Raw genomic sequence first — 26,207 nt, forward strand, 5'->3', positions numbered from 1 at the left:
TCTGTTTAGGACTTCTTTGGTAAGTCGGACCCCTACCTTGAGTTTCACAAACAGGGAGAAGATGGCAAATGGATGCTGGTGCACAGGACAGAGGTGAGTCATGGGTCATTAACTACAAGGCCTGTCATTGTCAGCTAACAAGGTCCAACAGCTAGTTGTTAGATGCACATTTACCAGTCATTTTGGAACAGATAGTAGTTCAGTTAACTCTTCTGAGTCTACAGCTGTTTTAAATATATCTGCTGCTGTGTAATACAATAATGAAGTCTCTGTGTCTGTGTCTGTGCCTTCAGGTCATAAAGAACACTTTAGATCCAGCATGGAAATCATTTACTGTGCCACTCATTTCTTTATGCAACGGAGATGTGGACAGGAACATCAAGGTTTGTGGTGAAAGTTGTATTTGTCTCAGTACTGTTGTGGGATTAAATGTCTTTTTGTATTAAACATAACCGATGCTGATTCACAAAGAAATTAAGGATTGCAGTGCTGGGTGTGTCACTGCTCTTCTGAAGCTTTTCTTTTGATAAGAGTTCAGTTTTCAATCACAGAGACAGTAAAGTGTGACATGAATGTGAAACACTGTTTAGAGGACAAAAGATACCAGAGGATGATCTAGACTTAAAAAACAGAAAAATTCAGAAGTGAACTGCTTTGTGAAAGAAATGTTGGCCTGATGTGACGTGTTCTACATAATTACAGGTCCTGTGTTATGACTATGATAATGATGGAGGCCACGACTTCATAGGAGAGTTTCAAACCACAGCTTCCAAGATGAGCGAAGCTCAGAACTCAGTGGAGGTAAAATAAATGTATTTCAGCATGATTTAGTGTGTGTTGTGCTTCAAATGTAATGCCATGTGTGTGTTACTTCATTCACCTATGTGTATATTGTTGTATCTTGAAGATTTCAAGTGGTCCATTTTTATGGGATAAAATGTTAGAGTGTAAGCTAGTTTCTCTAAAAACTCTTATCAGCCACAGCTCTGCACAGGCAACTTGGTATATTACAAAAAAAATAAAATCAAGAACATTTAATTGCTTTACAAACTGGACAGGACTCGAACCAACCAAGGCCAGCATAAAAAATGGAACTCAATCAAATGACAACAAAATGTGGATATTACAACTTGATTTAGATCTGAACTGTCGTAGCAAGCATTTAATAACTCAAAGCAGCTGACAGCTCCCTCCCACCTTTGATCAAAATATTAGTGAAGTGTTACATTTTTGATGATATTAGACAAAGGACTTCTGAGATTATTTGAGATAACAATTAACCAACCATTTGTACTAAGTGATTAAGTATGCTACAACTTTGAGGAACTGTATCTTTAAGGAACCGCAGGTTACTTTATTTTGAAACTAAACTGATTCATTTTAAAACAGTATGTATCTCTTCTGGCAAATTTTAACTGGGATTCATGCTCCATCATCCTCAGTTTTGCACTATCTTTAGCTATTTTTAATTTGCTCAACTATCCCACACTGAACAATTTGCAGTTTAAATGCCCCCAGTAGTTTCTTCAAGAAGCTGAATAATCAGGAAAAGATTTGCATGCTGATTTTTTTCACACATTTCAGACATTGAGAATTAGTCAGTTTAAAAGTATAAGCTTCTAAATGCTATTGAAAGTGATTCCTTTCACATATTTCTGCAGAAGACGTAAAGGTCCAGGGATGAAAACACTCTTCATTCATTAGTAGCTGTGTGTGTGTTTGCATTTGCATCCCTGTGTGAACAAATCTGCGTGCTGTGTGTGTGTTCATTTGTGAAAATGCGTGTGTGCATGTGTCAAAGCTGCCTCACGACTTGTTCTCCCACTGAGTCCCTTCATGTGTGTTAATGTTGTGGGGGGAACACAAAATAACAAGTGAAAAAAGGCACAGGCAGGATGGAGAGATGGGGGATGGCAAGAGAGATAATGTGTGAAAAGCAGGATGAGAAAACGAGAGCTGCTTTTGAGATGTAAAACAGCCTTTTGCTGAGCCCTAGTAACACGACAAGGCATTTAGAGCTACCTGTCATATGAATCACCAGATGACTTTGGACAGGAGACTGTGTGTAGTGTGTGTGTGTGTGTGTGTGTGTGTGTGTGTGTGTGTGTGTGTGTGTGTGTGTGTGTGTGTGTGTGTGTGCAAGCCTCAAATGTCTATTTTCATACACTAATACAAAAGAAAATGTTCTACACTTTTTTTTCTGTCCCTCCTCAAAAATGTTACCATGCGCTAAAAAAACGCAAACTGCAAGCCCTGTGATTGGTCTGCTGAGTAGCATAGTCATTTCCTGTAATTAAAACATTTCTGGTATCCCATCAGATGTTCACTTCCTCTCTTTTCTTCCTTGCAATAATTGCAATATGATCAACTTCTGCTCAAAATTGATCAGCTCCAACTCCAACATAATGCGCTTGGATAATATGCAAAATACGCTCAGATCCATTCCTTTGCACAAATAAACAGAGAGCATATAGCAAGACAAGAAACTGGCTTTATACTGTAACTAGCATAGAAATCACACTGCCAGCCAGTGTTTAGGGAGAGTATTGCAGAGTTAACCCCTCCTTCATGCCTCTTACATATTTATTGACAATTTTTCTCTGGTGTATGTCAGTAACAAAATCACAACAGCTCCAAGGATGACGTCAGTTTAATATTTCACATTTTCTTTTTTGCTACTTTTACCATTAATGGCTCCAAATGTATCAAAACTTCAATTTATGGGGCGCCGTTTACCTAGCGATTTAGGGACGCACCCCATATCCAGAGGCTATAGTCCTCTTGCAGCAGTCACTGGTTTTACTCTCAACCTCAACCATTTGCTGCAAGTCTTTCCCCTCCCCCTACTCCCCATATTTCCTGTCTCTCAAAAGCTGTCCTATCCTATAAAGGTTAAAAATGCACAAACACATGACTTAAAGCTAGTCACGGAAAACTAGCATGAATTTGAATGTAGCATTTACTCAGGACTCCGCCTAACCCCTCCCCCCCTCCCATCGGAGCTCCTCCAAAACGGCGCCTCCGCTCACATGCACAAGCACTGCTGATTCGCGACCATATGGTGGTGAGTGATTAAAAATCGGTTCTCAGCACATCGTTTGCGTTTTGCACTACGTCAACTCATGTCTCTCTCAGCAGTATGAAAACACCCAAACATTAGCATAGTGAAAGTTAAAAACACAAACAAACATGAAATGTACGCGCAGGAGATGGGCAGAACGGCAGGATGGGATTTGATTGGTTTCATAATTTGACTCCCATAGGCGGGGATTGGAAGGTGTTTTCCCAGGTTTACTCCGTCTGTAGATAGCGGCTTTTTTCCCTCTTTTTTAAAGAACATATTATGTATTAATTGCCATCGGGACATAAAGATAATTTTAACCAGTATAACAAAAAGTGTGTTTAAATCTGACTACCAAACCCAGCTTTGAAAGATACATTTGGTATGATATTTGGTGGTTAGTTAGACAGCCTATTTAGACAATTCAAGTTTAAAATGATTTTTAATCATCAAAGATGAGGCTGAAGTCAGAGTGCAGTGAACTGAATGTCTGTCCAGTGCATCTGTCACCAAAGGCAGAGTTGGGGACTGTCATAAAAGTGCAATACAGCACTTTTTCTTTATAAACACACAAGTTTATAGCACTTTTATTTAAAGTCATAGTATTTAAATATAGCCATAGTAGCCACAGAGTGTTTTTCTTAACTTTGAGTATGGAACAATCCTCTGTATTAAAACTTTTATCAGTATGTTATGACCTTTTCTTATCTAAGTAGATTAGAAGGGACAGTAAACTAAACTAAAAGTAATGTGTTTTAATCAACCTTATTGACAAAATAACCTAAAATGTAACTAAAACTAACAGGCATTTTCATCTTATGATGAAGACTTAATCTAAAATATCTGACAAAATTGGATGAAATGTATGTCAGTCCCAGTCCTCCAGTCTCTTTTCTTTAAACTTTACTGTTCTCTCATCAATTTGGTCATTTCATGTTTCTTTTTTTCTGATTTTTGTTTTCCTGCCCATTCCAGGTTGAGTTTGACTGTATCAACCCCAAGAAACAGAAGAAAAAGAAGAACTACAAAAACTCTGGAATCATCATTGTCAAGTCATGTAAGGTGAGGATGGGAGGATTTTGTTTCCCCAACAGCATCCTTGTTTTTTAAAAAATGAATATTTGAGTCTCTTTATTGCAAACCCTAAATGTCATGATATGCTCATCATAATGAGCTTTTGCATCTTTTGAAGACTGTTCAATCATATTTGTGCTAAATAGTACCACTGGCTAGCAAACCATGTTAAAGCTGTGAAGTAAATGGAAGTTACTTAACTTAATGTGCTCAGTTTGCTTCTTTTCAGGCAATTCATAAAATTGTCAGTCACAGTTTATTGGATCTCAGATGATGTATTCACCAATCAGAAATTTAAGCTTTATTTACAATGATTTGAAACAGAAATGCTAAATGGACTGTATAAATAAAGTCAAAAGACCACTCAAAGGGATTTTACATTACTTGTCAAATTCACCATTCAAACCACATTCATACAGTTATGGCAGCAAGACCTGGGGTCATGAATCGACTCCACGATAGAATGATAAAGACTGTCCTCCATCCAGCTCATCATGTCGACTATGTGGATTGAATTTAGCGGCATCATAGATAAACGTAATATTGGAAGAAATTACACAGCTGCAGAACTTTGTGGGCATTTTGTGTTTGAATATAATAATAAGCACAATGTGCTTTGTGAATTAAACCCTGTGACGGAGCAGATAGAGAGGACAAATAATGCATAAGTTTTGGTGCATTTACCAGCCCCTATCCATACACAGTGCATTCCCCTCTCTGTCTCTCCTCACCCCATCTTTCAACTCACTGAAACATTCAATGAAGACATTTAGCCTTTGATCAGCTGACACACTCCCTCTGAATAACTAATTAGTGTGGCAGATTTGAGTCCCACAGAGGAAACATTAAGCTGGAACACTGGGTCTTCAAATGCTTATTGGAATGGCATGAAAGCTCTGTGCGTATAATGACAAGCTTTTATAATTGATTCCTTGCTGTCTTCCTATTTTCATACACACAATCACTAACAAGCTTTTGTACAGACATGAACACACATTACACACGCAGCACATGCACTGAAGTGCTAGTATGGTAGTTTTATTTGCTTCCACACGGATTAGAGAAATGACAGTAAAATTCATGCTGAATAATTATGGTAATTAGAATGGAAACCATGTTCTGACAAGGTAATAATTGGGGCTCCATTGGTGATACCTACAATTGGAATAAAGCTTGGGCTATTTTGTCCTTTGAAAACACATTTTGGGGTTTTGCTTTTGAAAAGATTTTACATAATTTTCTGGTGTTATAAAAGTTACTGGAAAAATTCTACCAGACTTATAATAATGAGGCTTGAGAGTTTCACTGACGATATAATTGATACGTTCAATAACGCGTGACCAATACAAGCTGTTCAGTTAAACTTTGGTCAATCATGATGACTATGATTTTCCTTTTTTCAGTGAATCAATACTTCCTCCTCTCACTTAAGATAGATAATTTCATGCCTCTTACAATACCCTCTCACTCTTGTGTCTTTAGATAACAAGAGACTACACCTTTCTGGATTACATACTGGGAGGCTGCCAGCTCATGTTTACAGTAAGTATCATATTAGCATGACTTATGATTATTTATCTATTTATTTATTTGGCTTCTGCAGTATTGTAGTAATGAGTTAGATGCTTTTGCTTTTCTATGGAAAAAAGATGGAAAACATTCAGAATTGTTTTGTTTTTCATCTCCTAAGGTTATAGTTAGATCAAAATAATTTCCATACAGACGGAGTATAGGGGTGGAGTTTAAGGACAGAGGAAAATAAGCAACTGAAAATGAGTGGAGTAGAAAAGAATAATGGGGTATGATAAACACTTAAACAGGGGTACTTCCCTTGAATATAGGAAACGTGTTTGTAAAAAGAGACCAGGGTTAATGAAAAAGTGAATACAATAAACTGATATTCACTGGTATTGAAAAAAGAAAGTTATTTGAAATAGAGGTTTGGTGATGAAAGAAGAAGGAGGTATAGAAAGAGACATCAGTAATTCAGTAAGGAGTGGGACACAAGGCAAATCAACAAAATCTATTTTTGTGTTGTGTAAGGAAACTCTTGCGTGCTCCTGGTGTTGTCTCACCTTTTTGTGAATTATAACAGACACTCTCTTACACACACTCAAACACAAACACAAACACACACTGAGCTTTTTTTATTATTGTTATCCTGGGTCTTTCTGTCCATGAAATACAACTGACCCGCTGACGTGTCGCTCACTGCTGTCAGAACATAGACACGCAGCCAGTTATGTTTGATCCTCTCTCTCTCTCTCTCTCTCTCTCTCTCTCTCTCTCTCTCTCTCTCTCTCTCTCTGTCTCTTTATCTCTCTCTCTCTCACACACACACACATGTACACAAATGCATAAAAAATATGACACCACATGCACACTTAACAACATGACATAATAATAGTAACGGTCCATACGCACATAGTCCCCATGTGCACATGTAAATCATATTCTCTTCTCTATTTCTGCAACAATTTCTCAGCTTCGTGAGCCAGAACCAGGCTCCAGATGGGTCCAGAGAATGTTCTTCTGTTGCATGTTTGATTCTTGGCATTTCCCTTTAAGAGGGTCCTGGGATATGACACCTGTGCCTTCGCTTTTTTTTATGTTATAAAGGGGGAAATTGTTCCTCAAAAATGTATTGGACAAAAGTTGTTTTATTCTTAGATATTGTTAAAAAAATAGGATTAAAGGTACACTATGTAATATTTCACAGCATTTAGCAGAACAGACTTGGTAGAAATGGACCATAATATTTAGAAGCTGTTCAAATTAGTGTATAATCACCTGAATGTAAAAATGCTTTTGTTTTGTGAACTTAGAATGAGCCTTTTATATCTACAGAAGGAGCAGGTCCCCTTCCAGAGAACCCTCCATCTTTCACTACTATGTTTCTACAGCAGCACAGAATAGACAAAATAGCAACACACACATTTTTGTATCTGGTGAGTGGCTGCATGAAATACACCTGTTTGGAAGAAGTAGAAACAGAATAAGAGAGTGGTTGTTGTTGTGTGTAAAATAATTTATACTGATAGACTTTAATGGTAAAAACTTGAAAAATGGAGGATCATACTTAGCATGCATATCGGGAGCATCTTGTCCTTGAATTTCACCAATGGGAGAGGTGAGCTAAGGAGCAAGACCGCTGTATATTCCCATTTCTACATACTGTACCTTTAAATACTTAAATAAATACTTTTTAGGGTATTTTCTAACTTTTGCTGAATGTATTGATGGTGAAATAATGCTTCTCACCATGGAGCTGTTAGATTTTATTTAGATATTGATTATTGTTGCATGATTTAGCTCAACAATTTCAACTTATGTTTTGAAATCAGAAATCAGTCATGTTGAAGGCAATGAGTCACTCCAAAGTAGATAAGGACTATAAAGATACATTTGGTTTCCTATCACGCTGGTTGACATTATGTGAGAATGTGATCATGCACAGGAATACAGGAAAAGTTAGGAAGGTCTTGTAACTGTCACATGTGACTGCAAATGATCTGCTATAACCCTCACAGCTATGTGGGTACAGAATCACTTGAGCTTTACTATTTTGAATATGCTAAATACACAGAAAAATCAATGATAAGTTCTGCTGGTGATTTTCAACTCAGTGCAGGATGTATAACTCTCCGAAAGCCACATATAAAATCTCTCTCTGTGAAAAATGAATGTTATATTCCGTGTGGAGCACAGGCAAGCTGTTTCAGCCTCTCAGACCTCTAGAGAGTTGCTGTATTGGGAAAAAGTGAAGTGGCTCCTCTTGAGTTTTCACTCTGTCGATGTGTAAGTTACATCTGTACCCCTCTTGTTCTTGCTGAAGGTAACTTGGTGTGAAGTATTTTTCTGGCTCAAGGTCTCGGTCAAGTTAAATATAGTTTGCAGAGGTGACTTCACCGGTGTTGTTGTCAGTGTCAGAGGATGTGTTCTTTGTGTCTCCTGGGTGCAGGTAGCTGCTGGATCTTCAGTTTTAATTCAGGGCATTGTACACACACACACACACACACACACACACACACACACACACCAGTTACTCTTGCATTTTCTTGTGATAGGAAATGAGGTTTTAAAGCAGAGACCACAGTGGTGTTGCCATAGTGACAGGTTTGCTGTTGATGAGAATGTTTCTACCATGATTAAAAAGTGGAGGAGAAAGTGCATGAAAGAAAGCATTTAAGCAAAATATGAACTTCTATTATTCCTTGTGTGAATGCATAAGTGCTTTTTTGTCCGGGGAAAACAATTTCTTCCTCATCTACATATTCACAATCCAGTGTGGGATAACTTTGAGGTTGATAAATGCTGTTTTTAGACAACATTTTAATCTTGAACTCATTCAGTTCTACTCTTAAGTCAAATATGTGTCTTTTGTAATGCTGAAATTACTAACTTTGGTCATTTTTATGATAATAATAAAACAGCAGTGTAAAAAAAAAGGAAAATAGTCAGTTTTATGTTGAGTCTATATAGAGTCATCTCCAGCTACTCTTCAGTTTGCTAATGTGGTTCAATCTTTCCACTCCGTCAGTGGTGGGGGTTTTTTTTGGCCATAGCAAGCAGCTGTCTTCTTTTTTCCAACAACCTACTACACATGCTCTGCCACTAAGGCAGAGACAGTACAGGACTAACTGGTAGAGACAGTGGAGAAATGTGCTGCAAATACAGAAACATTGCAAATTCCTCCTTGCATGCAAAAATCTAAAAACCAATGCAACAATAGAAAAATGCTGCAAAACAAAACAGAAAAATAGCTGCAAAGACTTGGAAACTTCAAATCTAGAACCACACAAACACTTTATAAAATTATATTATTGGCAGGAGAGAATGAGGAATACGAGAGGTTGAACTTGTTTGTCAGATCATATAAATATGAGGCAGAGCAGAGTGTCTACAGCCTTTCCTGAAATCTGTCCTTCTCAGTGTTCTCCATTTGAAAGTCACACTCACAGCTGAATGAAGATTCTTCATCAAGGTGGAAGGATCAGATTCAGCCGCAAGCTTAAAGACGAAAGCTTAGCAGACTCACTAAAATCGCTCCACTCTATATGAGAAATACTCCCCATATTCTTTAGTCAGTATTTCTATTTTGTAGACGTCACCTCGGGCTTTGCTTGTTTGTAATGAGCAGAGTTTTAGTCCAACGTGAAGATTTGCGTCTTCTAGTGGTGGCAAGATGAGCACATTCAGGGCGGAATGGAAACTCTTAAATCCTTCTGCTCCCCTCCTAATCTTTTGCCTTTTTGTCACAGACCTGCAGCTCCCTCTGTAACACACACACACACACACACACACACACACACACACACACACACACACACACACACACACACACACACACACACACACACACATACACACACACACACACACACACACACACACACCTAATACTGTCTTAACACAGATACTTCCTCTCTCCTGCTTACCAAACTCATTTACATACATACATGTGAGCACAAACATGTAATATCATCTCTCTTCCCCTCCCCCTCCTCCTCTATGACCAATTCACATGCAAACTCTCCAAACCAGGACATTGGCTCACACTTTCATACACACCTGCTCATCCATATCCAAACACAGTATCTCATTCTCACAGACAAACCTGTGCACTTAGAAGAAGACACTAACAGAAGGTGTGCACACACATGCAGTCTCTGCAGACATGCATCTTCTCTGCTCACACGCTGACTGATTCAGATATGCACATACGTAATCTCGCACAGTGACACTCATAGATTTTACACACAGAATGCATACACACATGCTTTTATTGGCATTGTATACAAAAACTCACCCACACTTTAACACACAGAGCTGTTCTGCGGTGTTCAATCAGACTTAGTATGACTCTAATCCTAATCTCCAGGAAGGGAAAGTCTCTCCTCAGGGCTGTAGGAGCTGAAGGCGTGAACAGTGTGTCTCTGTTACACACTGTGACACAAAGAGACAGCCTGCTACTGCTGATGGGCTGGTTGTGAAACACTCAATTTCAAGTGAATTAGGTTATTATTCATATCTCGTGTTTGGTATCACTCAAAGGCATGTAGAATGAACTTCTAGAGTCCCGTGGAGTCACAGAGAAAACAGACTATTATGAATAAAACAATGAAGATGAAGATAAAGAAAACACAGCTGATGACACACTTGTTATCTTCTGTTTGTATGCTTTACAACAGTAGACCATGTGTAGAGATTATGTGTCACTATCACAGCAGATCTGTGGGCCTTGTCTTTGTAACCAGTAAAGTTAGGCCAAACAACACTGGTAAGACATTAGATTATAAATTAGCTCTTAATCTCCAGACCTGGACAGTATCTAATAGTTACATTTACTTTTAAGTTGTACTAATATTACACTTTTCATCCTTCTGATTTTACATCATCCATCAGAATAAACAACTGTTCTTGGAGTCCTTCAGTCTTATTCATACCTCTGAAAAAAAAGTCTCTGATTCCACAGATGGTAGGGCTTCCATGGCAACGGTTTGTTCTTATTAGCCCACTTAAACTTCACATTTTCATTCATGATAGAGTCAAAACACAAGCCTGCATCTCAAACAGCGATCTCAAAACATCAGTGTTTTTCTGTTGGCATTTTGAAGTGATGCATTTAAAGACAGCAACACCGGATTTAAGTCATCTGCTCTGTGACTTTGAAAGTCTGTTGATATTTTCTTCTCATTCAACCAGTCCTCTAACAAAGCCAACGCTGTGATCTGTTTTGTGTTTGCTTCTGGTCTGTTTTTCTCTATGCGGTCAACGTCTATTTCACTCAGCTCCCTGTGCCTTTTCACATCCTGAACTGTTTTCCTCCTCTCTTCTTCTTTTCTTTACCAGCGATTGGTCAGCCATTAACCACAAATATAAAGTTTTGTGTTTTCCTAATGCATTTCACTAGTCAGGACCATACCATCAACAGGATGTCATTTGAAAATGTATTGATTTAATTGAAAGAGTGATTTTGAATTTGTTGTTGAACTTTGGGGAAGCTTATTAGGGGATCTGTTGTAGCTCCCGGGCACGACGAACCCCCCTTAAGAGCCCTATGTATAGTAGGAATGAAAAAATAGGAAGAAAGGGAATGGGAGCGCGGGGTGTGGAATCTTAGAACGAAAGTGGAGGAGAGGGATAGGTTTGAATTTATAAGAGTGCCGGAAGAGGTGTGGTCCTGCTCCTGAAAATGTTGCTATGTAGCATCCCCAGAAGTAATACCGATTCGGAATGCTAACAGTAACTAACATTTTTCCACAGTGTCAACAGGTGGAGGTGAAACATGCCAAACGCCTTTCCACAAATCTGAGACGTATCAGGTTATCTCTTTCAACACTTTGCAGTTGAGTTATACAACAACATTGTAATGGGGTTTTGACCAATCAAAGACAAGTACAGCTGGCCAATAAGCCTGTATCACTGTTGTTTGTTATAAATTTGTCATGAAGGAAAAATACCAAATACAATAGTCATCAAATAAAGTGTTCAAAGACTAAATGTCTGGCTGCCACAACAGGTCTTGTTTGTGGATCATCTCACAACACATTCAAGTCTTTAACTTCTGCTCCATCCAGCTTTCTGCCTGTTTACTACAAAAGCTTTTCAAAGGCCTTGGTGTGAGCATTGGCAAAGACTCAGTATTTCAAGGCTGACAAAACACCACAGAGATTGTGTGTGTGTGTGTGTGTGTGTGTGTGTGTGTGTGTGTGTGTGTGTGTGTGTGTGTGTGTGTGTGTGTGTGTGTGTGTGTGTGTGTGTGTGTGTGTTTGTGTGTGTGTGTGTGTGTGTGTGTGTGTGTGTCTGTATTTTCATTACTTCAATAATTTGACTGTAATTTGGCAGTAAAGTGGAACCCCCTTTGTTTACTGCAGCCAAAAACATTTCTGTCACATCACTCCACAGACACATGTAGTATTAAGACGCTGCACCGTCTGAACACTTGCTTGTTGACACGGTGTGTTTTTCATGTTGTGTTAAGTCTACTTATGTGTTCGCAGTTCTTAATAGCTTGAGGTATGGAATAAGTTGGAAACAGAATGGTGCCATTTCCCGCTGTCAAGATTTCACAGCTATCAAACTAAAAATGTCTTTCACCGGAGAGAGCACAGCGGGAAAGAGCTGTAATAGTTTTTTGGATGATGTTGCTCCAGTGACCATCAGTTTAGGCATACATACTGTATTTCAGGTTCATTGAAAGACAAAATGATTTTGAGGTCAGGGTAAAAAATGACAAAATATACATCAGCTAGGAAATGGAAGACAAAATATACATCCTTTTAGTAGTGTTCATTCATGCATACATTCGCACCAGCAACATTACTGTGTGGTACGGGTCCTGCTGAATGACCCTCCAGCACATTGTGAGAACAGCTGAGAAGATTGTTGGTGCCTCTCTCTCCTCCCTCCATGACATTTACTCTTCCCGCCTCACCCGAAAAAGCCCTGAGCATAGCAGGCGACCCCTCCCACCCGTCTCACAGCCTCTTCAGCCTGTTGCCATCAGGAAGGAGAATACGCAGTCTCCGGGCCAGAACCAGCAGACTGAGGTACAGTTTTATCCACAAGGCAGTCAGGATGCTGAACTCTCTCCCTGTTTTGCCCCCTCTTCCCAAAAATACCCCTTCACAGACCTAACCCGGTCACTGACCCCCCCCCCCCCCTGTATTTTATTATTTTTATTAGCTTACTTCTTATCTTTTTCTAGATTTCCTATGTATATCTGTTGTTGTCGTTGCTAGGGTCTGAGAGAGTAACCCAATATCAAATCCTCCAGTTTATTTGACAATAAAGAAGACTTTGGCTTTGACTTTGATACATACAACATACTCTCCTGTACACAAATGATGCACACATTACATTGTTGGGTTAAAAAAAAAAAACAGTTCTTCTGTATCTTAGTTACCCTGGAGTGCTAAATGAGAAGTCATTTTCATTAATTATGAAAACTGAACCTCATGCAAATACATGTCCTAGATTTTGGTTTTGATCAAGTAGAGTATCCTTTCTTCTGAACATAAACAACATAATGATTGAGTGATTACATCAGAATTGACAGGACTTTTAACACAAATTTAATTCAGTTTATGTTTAATGCAGTGTACATTTTTAAGATAATTTACAGAAATCTCACCTGAGAGGGGCTGTTAGGAACTTCTTTCTGAGTCAGAGGCCTGTGAGGGATGTTTGAAGCTCAGAGCCAAGAAATAACACTGAATATGTATCCGACATAGCTGTGGTAAATGCGACTTATATATCTCTTTTCTAGTCTTTCTGACCACTCAAAGTGCTTTTGCACTTCTCGTCACGTTCACCCATTCACATATCAACGCAGAGGCTGCTATAAGGGACCATCAGTATTAGCTATTCTCATTCATACACCACTGACCAAGCAATTTGGGGTTCAGTGTCATGCCCAAAGACCCCTGGTCATGTGACTGCAGGAGCTGGTATCAAACAGCCATCCCTCTGATTTAGAGATGACCGACTCTACCACTGAGCCACTGCAGCCCAGTGGTCAAGCAGACCATGCATTATGACAGGGGTTTTTAATACCCTAGTCATTTCATTTCATTACCATAATTTAATGGTTATTAATATTTTCAAGTCAACTTAAGTCTTCCACTTTTACCTTATATCATACCTCAAATAGACATTTCCCCCTGTACCTGTAGTTGGTTTCTTTTAAAGTTGCAGCTTGAGATTATTTCTGGATAGCAGGTAAACACAGACACGCGACAGCTGGAACTGTGTTGTCAAAGTGAAGTGTTTAGTAGAGCATCCATCCTTTTTTAAAAAACATACAAACATGAAAATTTATGAGTTAAACATACTTTTATACTTGTTTAAGGTTTTATCCATCCTTCTATGAAGTGTTTTAGCCCTGTTCTCACCAGCCAACATTAGTTAAGACCTTTTAAAACATAGCATCTGCTGCTGTGTTCATAAGAAGAGCTCAGAATTTTAGGAATCTTACGATGGTGAGAGGGCTGACAATTGTTACTTGCACATATCACATGTGAAAATTAACAAAATAATAGTTCTACAGGATCATTTCAGGTCAGGATGCAGAGGAAAATCTTTTCCTTATTTAAATAAAGAGCAGAAAGCTTCAGAGGCTGATAATGCAGAGGTAGGTTATTTTTAGTGAGATTATATACTTCATAGAAATTAGGTTTAAGTGATGGGGAAACCCAGATAAATGACTTTTAAAAAGCAGTTTTAATAAGTATTCATGGCACACAGTGAAGAGATGTAGTTCAATGTACAAAGTCAGTCCTGCATACAAAACTTTATTGAATAATAGTAAAATGGTATTAGTGTCTAAATATGGTGTAAGTGTTACAGCTGGTAAAGATGGAACTTACTTCAGTAGTTTAAACTAATGAGTATCTTGTGAATCATCCCACATGTCACATTTCATGTTTTATTTGATTTATCTGAATCGAGAAAAAGGAACTTGCCTTTTTCAGACTGATGTAGATAAGTGAAAATGACGATAGCCTTTTACACATTGGCACCGGGACTGAGTTCTGCCATCAATATACCACACATAGACATGCACATACCCACCACATAGGGTATTAATTGGTCACATTGTGACCGCTCAAACTGAACATTCACATGTTAAGCTCTCTGATATTAACCTAATTATTTTAAACATGATGCAAATGTCCTTAAAATACTGACAGAGACAGAATCAACTTTACTTTGTTACATTTTATATACAAAAAAAGTAAAAGAGAAAAACATGAAGCCTGGATCAGATGGCTGAAGATGCAGACAAGGTGTTTGTAGCATATTAAAGTGCAGTTTTGGATCAGTTTGTGACAGATTTTGTTGTTTCAGTTGGGTAAAATATCTCCTCTAAAGATCTCAACTGTGATTGATTCTTGCTGGCAGTGTAGTCAGATCCTGCACGACTGTTGCTGTGTGTTGCACTTCGAGATTTAATGACTAAATAACAGCAGGATGCACATTTGTTGTGTTTTTACACCACAGATGTGGCACTGAACTAAAAGAAAAGGAACTAGTTGTAATAGTGGTGGTGGTGCTGGTGATTGTTGTGGGGTGTTATCTTGAATCAATGATCACATAGTCACACGTGAATATGGATTAGTGTTTAAAAATGTATTTTGAGTTTCCATGGCAGGAGGAGAGACGCTTTAAGATGAAGGCAGGTTGAATGACTTAGCAACCAGTGGTAAACATTTTCTCAAGCAAGAAAAAAAAACAGCAACAGAGAACCTTTGTTTGGTTTCTGAAAAGTTTTGGACTCCCATTACTGTTATAAATGTATGCTCTTATCTGCAAGCTTTTTGCCTTTTTGCATAGTTTTACTGAAAAGCTGCAATTATCAATTCCCAGTACATTGGTTATTTGTTGATAAGCCAAACATATATGTGAATAATAGGCTTCTATTTAGGTCTTTTAAGGTTTTAAAAGCAAGTAATGCTTTTTGCAAAATCACCTAAATCTCATGGTGGTATTATCAAATGTCTTATTTTGTTGATCAGAAGTTCATATCCCCAACATATGATATGTAAGAGCTAGAAAACAGCAATTCTAACATTTGTGGACCTTGGCACATCAAATGTTTGAAGTAAACGACTTTCTCTTAATAAAAAACTCATTGTCTTTGTCACAGTTATTTAGATAGCCTTGCTAGACTTTCAACACCTCTTAAAATCATTGTTTCATTTCCATGAACAATCAGTAATATCATGCTAAGTTCTATGGTTATGGTTTTATATTCATCACACATATGTTGCTCAAGGACTAACACACATGCTCACACAGATACAAAACAGACTACAGCACCCTAGTTCTATCATCCTGCATCTCAGTGTGCATCCCACCTGCTGCCCCTTCTGCCCCTCACACTCAGTCCTCTCTCTCATTTTCCCAATTTGTGTTTATTTACACCATCCTTTCTCCTTCCTGCTGCTTCTCTATTTTCTCTTTACACAGTAGTTGTTCTGTTGAACCACAACATCTTTGTCTAATAACAAAAGAAACATTTCAGAGCATGTTTAAGCTGATAGGAGGGAGTTGGAGTCTCTTGGTGGGGTTCTTGCCAGCACACAGACCTCTATTCACTGCCTGAGGAAAAGCTTGTCACTTTTAATCTCATATTATGCTCAGCTGCGTGTCTCTAAATCTGTCCCTTGTGTGTTTTGTGTTTTCATACTTTGGGTTTGTCTTTTTTTCTGATTCTTCCATACTCTGTCATTGCTGTGTCACCCCGAGGTCTTTTTCCTAATAATATTCCTTTGTGTGGCTCGGGGACACATATTTGTATTTGTGATCAATGCTGTGGTGCTTTGCTTTTTAAACCGTCATCAGATGAAAACTGAAATCTCAAGGAATGAAGAAAAAGCTGTTTTCAATCATTGTTGGGGAACTTCCAATTTTGGAATAATTTACATTAGGCTATAATGGATTTAATTAAAGAGTTTATTTCTTTAACTAAGCATGATAATAATTTTTGATCAAGTTGAATATCAGTGTTGTGGAAACAAAGATTGACAGATACAACAGCTGTGTTGACATATCATTACCCTTTACTCTGTGATAAGGAAGCAAATTTATGTGTGTGTATATACAATATATAATATGGCAATAGTACAACTAAGTTTAGTAACCATTGTTGAAGAAAAGATTTAAATGCATCCTTTGTCAGCCACAAATAGTACTTAAACTATTAACTATGTATCTACTGCAACATGCTCAGCATTATAAAAATAATTAAATATTGCTGGGTTATTATTTTTATTATTATTATTATTAATTGCTTGTACGAAATGCACATAGTTTCCATGTATCCATGTTAAGCCAAAATTAGCTTTTTTATTTTCCAGACAAACTACTTATCAGCTCAGATTCCTAGTGTGCCCTAAACATGTTGACATCCGGCTGTTGCTGCGTCGTACAGAGCAACCGAGTGCAGAGACAGGAACTTACAACAAAAAATAATTGCTGATTTAACACTTGAAAGTGTGGGTTTTGAACTAGTTTAAGACCATTTAATCCGTGGAAAATAATTGTATGAACCATAAACTGTATAAAAATAAGCAACGTCACAACATACAGCACTTCCCCAATAGAGAGGCCAAAACATTTGGAGCTCCCCCTGCTGTGTTCTGGTTAGCATAAAGAGTGTGGTGTCAATTTCACACCTCTACAAGCCAGATCCCTGACGCCATCACAATGTGTCAGTGCCTTATGGGGGGTAATTTGGCTAATTTTTATGCAGTTGGTTGAGCTGGAGACTGGGCGTCCATATTTGTTTACAGTCATTTGTCTGAACCATGCATTATTCACCAGCAAACTTTGATCACAGATTGTTTTTCACCTCCTCAAATGTAAACAAATCTTTAACCAGAATGATCTGAGAAAAAATTGAAACGTCTCTGATTTCTAAGAGGGAGTGTTAAGGTCTCAAATTGCAGCCCCACTTTGAAAACAGTTTCATATTTATGACATAATCCAGTTTATGGGGCTCATATTGTTCTTTTAACAGTGAGTAAAACCTCCACCATCGATTTCCCCACTCAAGTGATTGAGGCATCAAATACAGCTGCATTATCAGGAATTATTGAAGTTACAGATTACTACACCATAAAAGTAAGATCAGAGTTACAGTTTTGTAAGAAAACAGCTCTTTAAAAACACTGTTGGTTTCTAAATTGACCTCTAATCAGTGTCTTTGTGTGTTCTTAGGTTGGCATAGACTTCACAGCATCCAATGGGAACCCTCGAGAGCCGTCCTCCCTCCACTATATCAATCCATTGGGAAGCAATGAGTATCTAGCTGCTATTTTAGCTGTGGGCCAGATCATACAGGACTATGATACGTGAGTACCCCCCCACTTTGGTTTATCACTTAGGCCTACAAGGAAGTCTGTCATTTTGAAATGTTTTAAAGTAACCAGTGTTTTAGCGGAAAGGGGAAAATTACATAATTACATATGAAAGGTAGGTCCCTGGTACCTTTTCTAGAGCAAGACACTAGTCCGTTGTTGATGTTAAAGTTTCTCTACAAATATCCACTGTAAACATAACAAGGACCACTAATAATAAAACGATTCATAGAGCCTTTAAGATCATTCAACACTATTGTTCTCTCTCCACTGTTTCAGTATAATAAGAAACACTTGTGTTAAAGGATTATCTGTCAGACTGTTTGTGTCCTGATCTCAGAAAAAGATACCTTTCATTGGTGACAATCCATTCTGCAGTATTGTGTTGCTTTTTCTCAGCAGCTCTCTGTTTGTTTTCTGTGACTGTCTTTAATGTTTCTTTATGAAAAAAGATAACAAGATTTCCTCCAGTGTCTAAATCCAGCTTGTCAAATTCTGATGAGGAAAACAAAGAAGGTTTAACTAACGTCCCAATCTGTTGTCATGGTTTCGTCCTCAGCGACAAAATGTTTCCTGCCCTGGGATTTGGAGCTCAACTCCCACCGGACTGGAAGGTGTGTTTGTGTTTTGCTGGTGATGTTGTTATTGGCTTGAGGGGGTGTGTGTGTTTGTGGACTACGATTGATTTGTGTATGTGTGTATGCGTGTGTGTGTTTGTGTGTTTGTGTGTGTGTGTGTGTGTGTTTGTTTATTGGAAGAGGAACAGGGAATACGAGAGAGGGTGAGGGGTTGTCGTATGCAAAATAAGAGTGTAAACAGTCTTATATTATACTATCATTTTACTCACACAATCATGCATACAAAGATGAAACTGTAAGCATTGTACATGCATATTCACATGATTACGCAACTGTCAACCCATCTGTGTTGCCATGGCACTGAGCTGATGAAAAGGACAAAGGAGAGAGAGCAGTACACAGAGATAGGGTGGGAGGGAGAAGGTGCTGGAGCAATGGACAATATTTCTGAACATTTTAAATTGGAGTGCAGGATAAACACCAATTTAACGCTCCGTGTTTCTCGTCTCCTCAGGTGTCACACGAATTTGCCATCAACTTTAACCCCACCAACCCCTTCTGTTTTGGTGAGTTACTATGTGGCATTCACAGATGGTCCTACAACATTTAGTAATTATGAGTTTTCATGTTTTTATACCACACTTTGATTTGATTTTTATTGGATTTGTGTTTTGGGGGAATGTTAGAATTTTAGACTTTAATACATATCATGTTACATTAGATCTGGTTTGATGGAGTCATTTAAAACATAATAACTTCCTCCAGCATACTATGTGTTTGGCTGTACTTTATACTCATTGACAACCTAAATGCACGTCCTGATGTGGAAAACTATCATATCTGTTTATATAGTAACTTAGGCTGAATGTAAGCAAATTAAATGCTTCTAAAAATAGTCTGTAAAGCCTGTTTAGATGTCAGCTTTGAAGTTAATCCAAACAAACATGACTTTGCTTAACAATTCCAACAACCAGCTGACCTTACCTCTCAACATCTCACTAACACACTGACCTGTTCTATGTTTATAACTTCATTCAATAACACTTTCAGCTGAAAACACTGTCATTAATCTATACTTAAGACTTGTCGTCTTGTGTTTGGCCTGGACCCTGATATTCTGCTTGCAGGCTGCAACGACAAATAGAAGATCATTCCCCTTTTTTCACTATAAGACATTTTTTTTATCTACACACTGAACCAAAACCCTGAGAATCAGGAGATATTTATTTTGTAATTCTTGCAAGAATCTGGATCATATCTTATATGGAGTGTATATGGAGATTTATTGATATGCTTTATGTATCAAAAGTTCCACATTACACACTGAATGAAATGTCCAACATGTTACCCCATACTGTATCTTAAAATATATAGACTCAGTATTCGGCATACAAATACTGAGCTGATATCAGAAATGCATGTGTGGCATTCAAAATACAGTATCTGGAGATCAATATGCCTCTGATATGACATTTAACAATGCTGTGGTCAGACAATAAACTGTATGGACTTCATCATATATTGGTCATATTTAAAAATATCCAGGTAAAACATCTCCAGATTCTGAGGTATTTTGTGCTTTAATATATAAAGTATGTCAGGCCTGTGATACAATATGACTACACTTCTGCTACAACAACAAAAGGTCGCCCTCACTGCTTGATAGTCAGACAAAAGGACAGAAAGCATGTACTTCCCTTGTTAACATCAAGATTCATAACTGCAATTTCATTTTGACAATACAGGAAAAAGAACCAGTCAATCATTGCAAAACTGAAGTATTCTTTAATTTTGAAGGAATTCAGCTCAATATAAAGGAAGACATGTCATCACCAGATCATGTGACAACAGCACAGGTTTCTTCAGTGTGTTGCTCCTGAGTCTGAGCAAATAACAGATCAACACTTACTTACTCAAGCTTACTTACACTTCTGCTCAGGGCCGTGGTCCTAATTATCAGCATGGAAACTGGAAACCTCAAAAATGCTGTTCCTTACCATTCAGACCATTACAAATTACGGTAAATTTAGTACATGTATGATGTTTTTTTTATTGATTTACTGTCAACAACACTAAAGAAGTTAAATGCCAAATAATATGACAGCAAAGAGTTTAAGATGAATTGTATATTCATAGAATCTGGAAGCAGGGGTCTAGATGTGGTCTGTGCCAGTCAGTTGGTCAGTCGACCACTTTGGCTGAGACTGAATTATCACAACAGCTTTCTGATGGATATCAAGAAATTATATATAGGCATGAGGACTTTCTGATCTCCTGAATACTCTTCTCTTTCACCATCAGTAGATCAGCATTGTTTTGTGTTGAATTTTAAAACAACTATTCAAGGGATTTCTATGAATTCTTGTGATTCACAAGATGTTACCGCAGGGTGAATTTTAACCCATTTAGTAATCCCTTGACTTTTCTTTTTCTTGACTTTCTTTCTTGGCACCATTAAATTATTTCAGTTTCTGGACAAATCTCTGCAAATCTAATGGCATTAACGTTAGTCAGTTTTCTGCTGATGTTTATGGTAGATGTTTGCTGCACACATGTTTCACTAGCATGGCAAACATGCTACGTTGACCATAATTAAGATGTTACCATGATTGTTTCAGCTTATCCTTAAAGCACCGTCCAAAAGCACCCTGGTGTGTAAGTGTAGTGTCCCACAGGTGCACACATCAGCAGGACACTGAACTTTGTTTTGAACAGAAGTGCAGGTCAAATGTTTATGAGGCATAAGTATGCAGGCTGTTAAATTTCTTCAGTGTATTGCACCAGTCAGAGGATGCACTTCATTTCTGCGCTCTGCATTCAGATCTGTTAATGCACCATCAGAACCTGTTATGTGTAGGATGTTTATTGACAAATGTGAAAGACTTGCATACGCCCTGCTGAGAGCACAACTGTGAGAGCATGGGTGATACTGTAACACATGTTTTAGCCTGACGGAGGCAGACGGTTATATTTAATAAGAGCATTTATACTGCACATGGGGACCTGATGAACCTCTGTGTGCCTCTTTGAAATAGATGAACAGCTTGTCCTTATTCAAACATCTGCCTCCACACATGACCTTCGTTTTAAGGTTAGCAGATGAATTTCTTCTCCACAAGCTACATGAGAAAGATTACAGCTCACTTTTTTGGAAAGGCCAACACAGCCTTGTGTGCTTTCTGAGATGAAACATTTGGGCCAAACATAAAATTGGAATCGGAGAACTGTAGTCTCAATATGTTCCTGTAACTAATGTATTTCATACAGAGTGTACAATGAAACCATTCTTGCCCTAAGCAAATCAGAAATGCTTTTCTTTATATTAATTTGTCCTTAACATTTCTATTTTTTTCTCTAGTTCCATCTTGCAGCACCAACCTCATCATTCATCTTTCACTTCATCATTCATTTTTCACTTCATCGTTTTATTTGTTTATGCACGTGACTTTTTCACGTGCAGAGCGCTCTGTGCTCTGATGATCAATGTGACCATGACTGAACACAGGCTAGCAAGCAGAAAAAAAATCAAACAGCTAGACTTCATGTTTGGAGGTCGTGATGTGTTCAAAATGTGGCCTGATGGTCGTTCACTATAAAACACTGTATGGGATAAAATAATTGATTTTCAGGGCTAACGGTTGCCAAAACCCCACGTCTGCAGGATCAAGCTATAATTGTGATAATAATATGTAGTCTGACTGGTCACTAGGAGGCTTGTGTTCAAGAAATGAAACCTTGACACACATTTAGATGTCTGCTGGTTTGAGTTGATTGAGTTTAAATAAGAAATTCCCCTGAGAGGTTGTATTGAAATATAAATCCTGTGTCTGTGTTTCTTTTTGCAAAGGTGTTGAGGGTATTGCCCAGGCGTACTCCACCTGCCTCCCTCACATTCGTTTCTACGGCCCGACAAACTTTGCTCCAATTATCAATCATGTAGCACGTTTCGCCGCCCAGGCCCTTCAACAGGAGAAAGCAGCGGTAAGTGACAACTGACCTTTAATCTGCATTTCTGTGTTTGTTAGTTTGTTTTCAGTTGAGCTAATGAAATAGATGCAGGGATGGTTGCATGTGATTATTTCTCATATGTTTTATGAGATTTAGGTAGAATATGTCACAGGTGTTTTAATCATTGGTTGACACATCTTACAGCTGATGACCATAAATTCTATAAATCCCAGCACCCTAACATAAACACCCTCAACTTATCCCACTACTAGAGACAAACCTTTTAAGTTGAAACAGCTGTCTTTGGGGAATGCTGATGTTAAATTATTACTGTTATCCCCCCTGAAATGACATGAATAGACCTTCTGATCAAAAGACAGAAAATCTGCTTGTGTAACAATAAGTTAAGTCTAGAATCGGTGTCCTCCATCTCTTATCGAGGTTGTGTTTGGCATCCTGTAACTTCAAGACAACTTTTATTCACAACCCTAACTCCATAATTGTGGGATGCTGTGTAAAATGTTCTTAAAAGCAGAGTTTCATTGTTTGCAAATCATTTAAAGTCTACATTGAATGGAAAACAGATCAACATCATACAAATATATGCTTGTTTTAAATGTATTATAATAACATTTTCATTTAACAATCAAAATTTTTAGTTTAAACATTCAAATAGTTGTCTCTGGAGAATTTTTTATCAAATATAGAGTTTGAATAATTTGCAAACCATCACGATGTGTTTTTATAAACATTTTACACAGTGTAAGAACTCATGGAATTAGGGTTGTAGTCTTTCCATAAGATTATCCGCCCTGTTACTTACACTTTTTCCTTTGTACATTTGCTCAATAGATATATCTGTTGGTTATTTTAATGTGATATTACCTAACCTAACCCTTATATTATTTGGTTATTACATAATGCACATTTTCACCTCAAGCTTTACGCTTTATGTTTTATTGTGCAGTACCTCCATTCACCTACCCGTCATAGCATCAGTATATTTTCAGTTTTTGTACCAGTTTGATTTAAATTTTGTCAAGGTTTGATGTTATTTTATCGTTTTTGTACAGGTTAAACAATAATATATGAAGTGGGGGTGGGGGTGTAGTGCATATTGTCAGATGTGACAGATGTACCTCTTCTTGGATGCATAAATTTCCCTAGGGATCAATTAAGTATCCATCTCTGCCTTTATCTCTCTGATTTCAAAAAGCTTTAGATTTGTTTGATTCCTTTGACATCCCTCTTTAAAGTCCTGATACATGACTTTCTTTGCTTGTAGCTTCTCCTTCAGCCTGCTTGAGTCTTTTTTTATCAGTTTCAGCAAATTTCTTCTGTAAATTCTCAGAGGAGATGTTTCCCTTGAGGTTTCTGCTCTCTTTGGTGCTCTGCTGTCCAGACTACTGTATTTCAGTGTTATGAGCAGTAATAGCACCTCAGCCTCTGGGACACTTTACCTTTTCTCCATATCTGCCTGTTTAGTCTTTCACTGTGCGACCACATTTCCACCAACACAAAGGTGCAACCATGTCCTCATCAGACTTCTTTTTGGGTGAATGCCACAAAGTAAATACAAACATGTCCCTGATTAAAGGCGGTCAGTAATGAATTACTGTCAGGGCAGTATACTCATACTTTATTTACTATGTTTAGCAGCTTGATGGCTGACAGGACAAACAAGTGTGTGCATCTGTTGGCCCAGACTCCTGGTATGTTTACCAGAGTGTCAGTAGGAAGGTGGAACTACTGAGCGATGATTTCTTCCACCTCACACTAATTTTTCAGCCTGCTGAGACACTGACCAGGCTCTTCTCACATCTACAGGCTCAACTTCACGTCAGAAAAGCACCCTCATTATCATCTTCTCAGTATCACATTATCTGTGGCTGTGCTTCTCTCCTTTTCATCCTCCCTCACTTATAATTGCAAAAGCTTTAGGGATGTTAGTGTTAGTCAGTCAAACAGTTTTAATGATTTGTAAACTACTGAATAGCCATTCAGTATGAAATAGTCATACTGTCCATAGTTGTGTGACATACTCCCGAGCCAATGAATAAAAATGACTTTTACTATATCCAGGACTTTTCTTCTGGCATTAGATTTTCAGCCAAATACCTCTGTAACTTTTGGATGAGTTCCTTTGAAAAATGGTAAACACTTAAACAACTTAATGTATCCCTTATGGATCATTTAAAGAACTTTTATGGTCGGCTGACTTTTCCTCTGTTCCCATCAAGTCAAAACTGACTTTTCAAAAAGGGGGGGGGGGCCACGGGGGCTGTCTTTAGGCACACCAGCTCGAGCCAAGGCATGGTTTAAAAAGCCTTTAATTTTTCAGGGCATAAATCGGTTTCAACCCTCACACAGTCTTGATCAAGGCGTGATGAAACAATAAAACAGGTGAGGTTCATTTATACCATCAGGAGGCTGAGAAATACATCACCATATTAGCTGTTTACCTTTACGCACGCCTAAGCTTAAAGAATTTCATGGGCCCATCTTTAAACACCAGATAAATAATCTTGAATGGTCATGCCATATGCGTTTTCAGGTGTGTTAGTGTGTATATGGATTTCTGGGGATTATTAACTGAACGACAACAGGAGGTTGCTTTAAATTTAAAATAGATGTGTGTGTGTGTGTGTGTGTGTGTGTGTGTGTGTGTGTGTGTGTGTGTGTGTGTGTGTGTGTGTGTGTGTGTGTGTGTGTGTGTGTGTGTGTGTGTGTGTGTGTGTGTGTGAATGTTTTCTAATTACAACACCAACTGTGGACAGACACAGACATCTGCTGTTCCGGTCCTGTCAAAAAAGTAGCTCAGTAATGGGGCCCTACTGAATGTGGGCCCTGGGGCAGCCGCACCCTCTGCTTCCGTGGCCGCTCCACTTATGGTTGTCCATACTAGTATATTGTCAATGGTTAGGATCGACAACATTTTAAAAAATGGTACATGTTTCAGACTTGTATCCAGTGGTACAACGTCTGCCTAGATCTGAAGAGAGTACATTAGCTGGGTATCATTATGCACCCACGATGCTTTTTGTCCCTAATTGTACCCTGTCACCCTGTGGAGAACAAAAACATGAACAAACTACGCAAAAGGATTGTACTCGTGGGTGTACTCTGTACCAGGATCCTTTTGTTTCTGTTAGGAAATGATGTCACAGCGAGTTCAAACAGGGGTGAAACATAGGGAGGAGTAACGGACAATCAGATGTGACAGCTACAGCACAAGTGTTGACCACATACAAGGTCGCTGTTAGCATGGAGTGTGTGTGTGTGTGTGTGTGTGTGTGTGTGTGTGTGTGTGTGTGTGTGTGTGTGTGTGTGTGTGTGTGTATGTATGTGTGTGTGTGTGTGTGTGTGTGTGTGTGTGCGTGCGTGTGTGTGTGTGTGTGTGTGTGTGTGTTAAGTGGGTGGTGAGGTTGTAGGCTGTAAAATCGGCTGATCCTCTGCCTCAATGTGCCTGTTCCTCAGATAATGAGAGAACCTGTGACTGCAGACTGTGTGACTGCTTACAAGCACACACACACACACACACACACACACACACACACAAACATGCTGCAGGAAGTGCAGTGTGTGCATGCCCCAGTGTGTGAGCGACCCTGTCTGTCTGTGTGATAATGATTCCCTAATGAGCGCTGCTGTTAGCACATTAAAGAGACAGGCTTCAGAGCC

The 26,207-nt window shown here is 38.5% G+C and overlaps 1 protein-coding gene across 2 annotated transcripts in view; it reads left to right on the forward strand.

Annotated features, from left to right (window-relative positions):
• cpne2 (copine II) overlaps positions 1 to 26,207 on the forward strand; it is a 48,779-nt gene that overhangs the window by 15,520 nt on the left and 7,052 nt on the right. For both annotated transcript variants that reach the window (XM_034684737.1, XM_034684738.1), the window contains exons 6-14: positions 10 to 93; positions 294 to 383; positions 703 to 801; positions 4,037 to 4,123; positions 5,618 to 5,677; positions 17,861 to 17,994; positions 18,560 to 18,614; positions 19,093 to 19,144; positions 22,426 to 22,559. In XM_034684737.1, the coding sequence (XP_034540628.1) occupies positions 10 to 93; positions 294 to 383; positions 703 to 801; positions 4,037 to 4,123; positions 5,618 to 5,677; positions 17,861 to 17,994; positions 18,560 to 18,614; positions 19,093 to 19,144; positions 22,426 to 22,559 (795 nt within the window). The remainder of the gene's footprint in view (positions 1 to 9; positions 94 to 293; positions 384 to 702; positions 802 to 4,036; positions 4,124 to 5,617; positions 5,678 to 17,860; positions 17,995 to 18,559; positions 18,615 to 19,092; positions 19,145 to 22,425; positions 22,560 to 26,207) is intronic.

The sequence above is a fragment of the Notolabrus celidotus genome, chromosome 6 (genome assembly GCF_009762535.1).
Source record: "Notolabrus celidotus isolate fNotCel1 chromosome 6, fNotCel1.pri, whole genome shotgun sequence".
Taxonomy (NCBI): domain Eukaryota; kingdom Metazoa; phylum Chordata; class Actinopteri; order Labriformes; family Labridae; genus Notolabrus; species Notolabrus celidotus.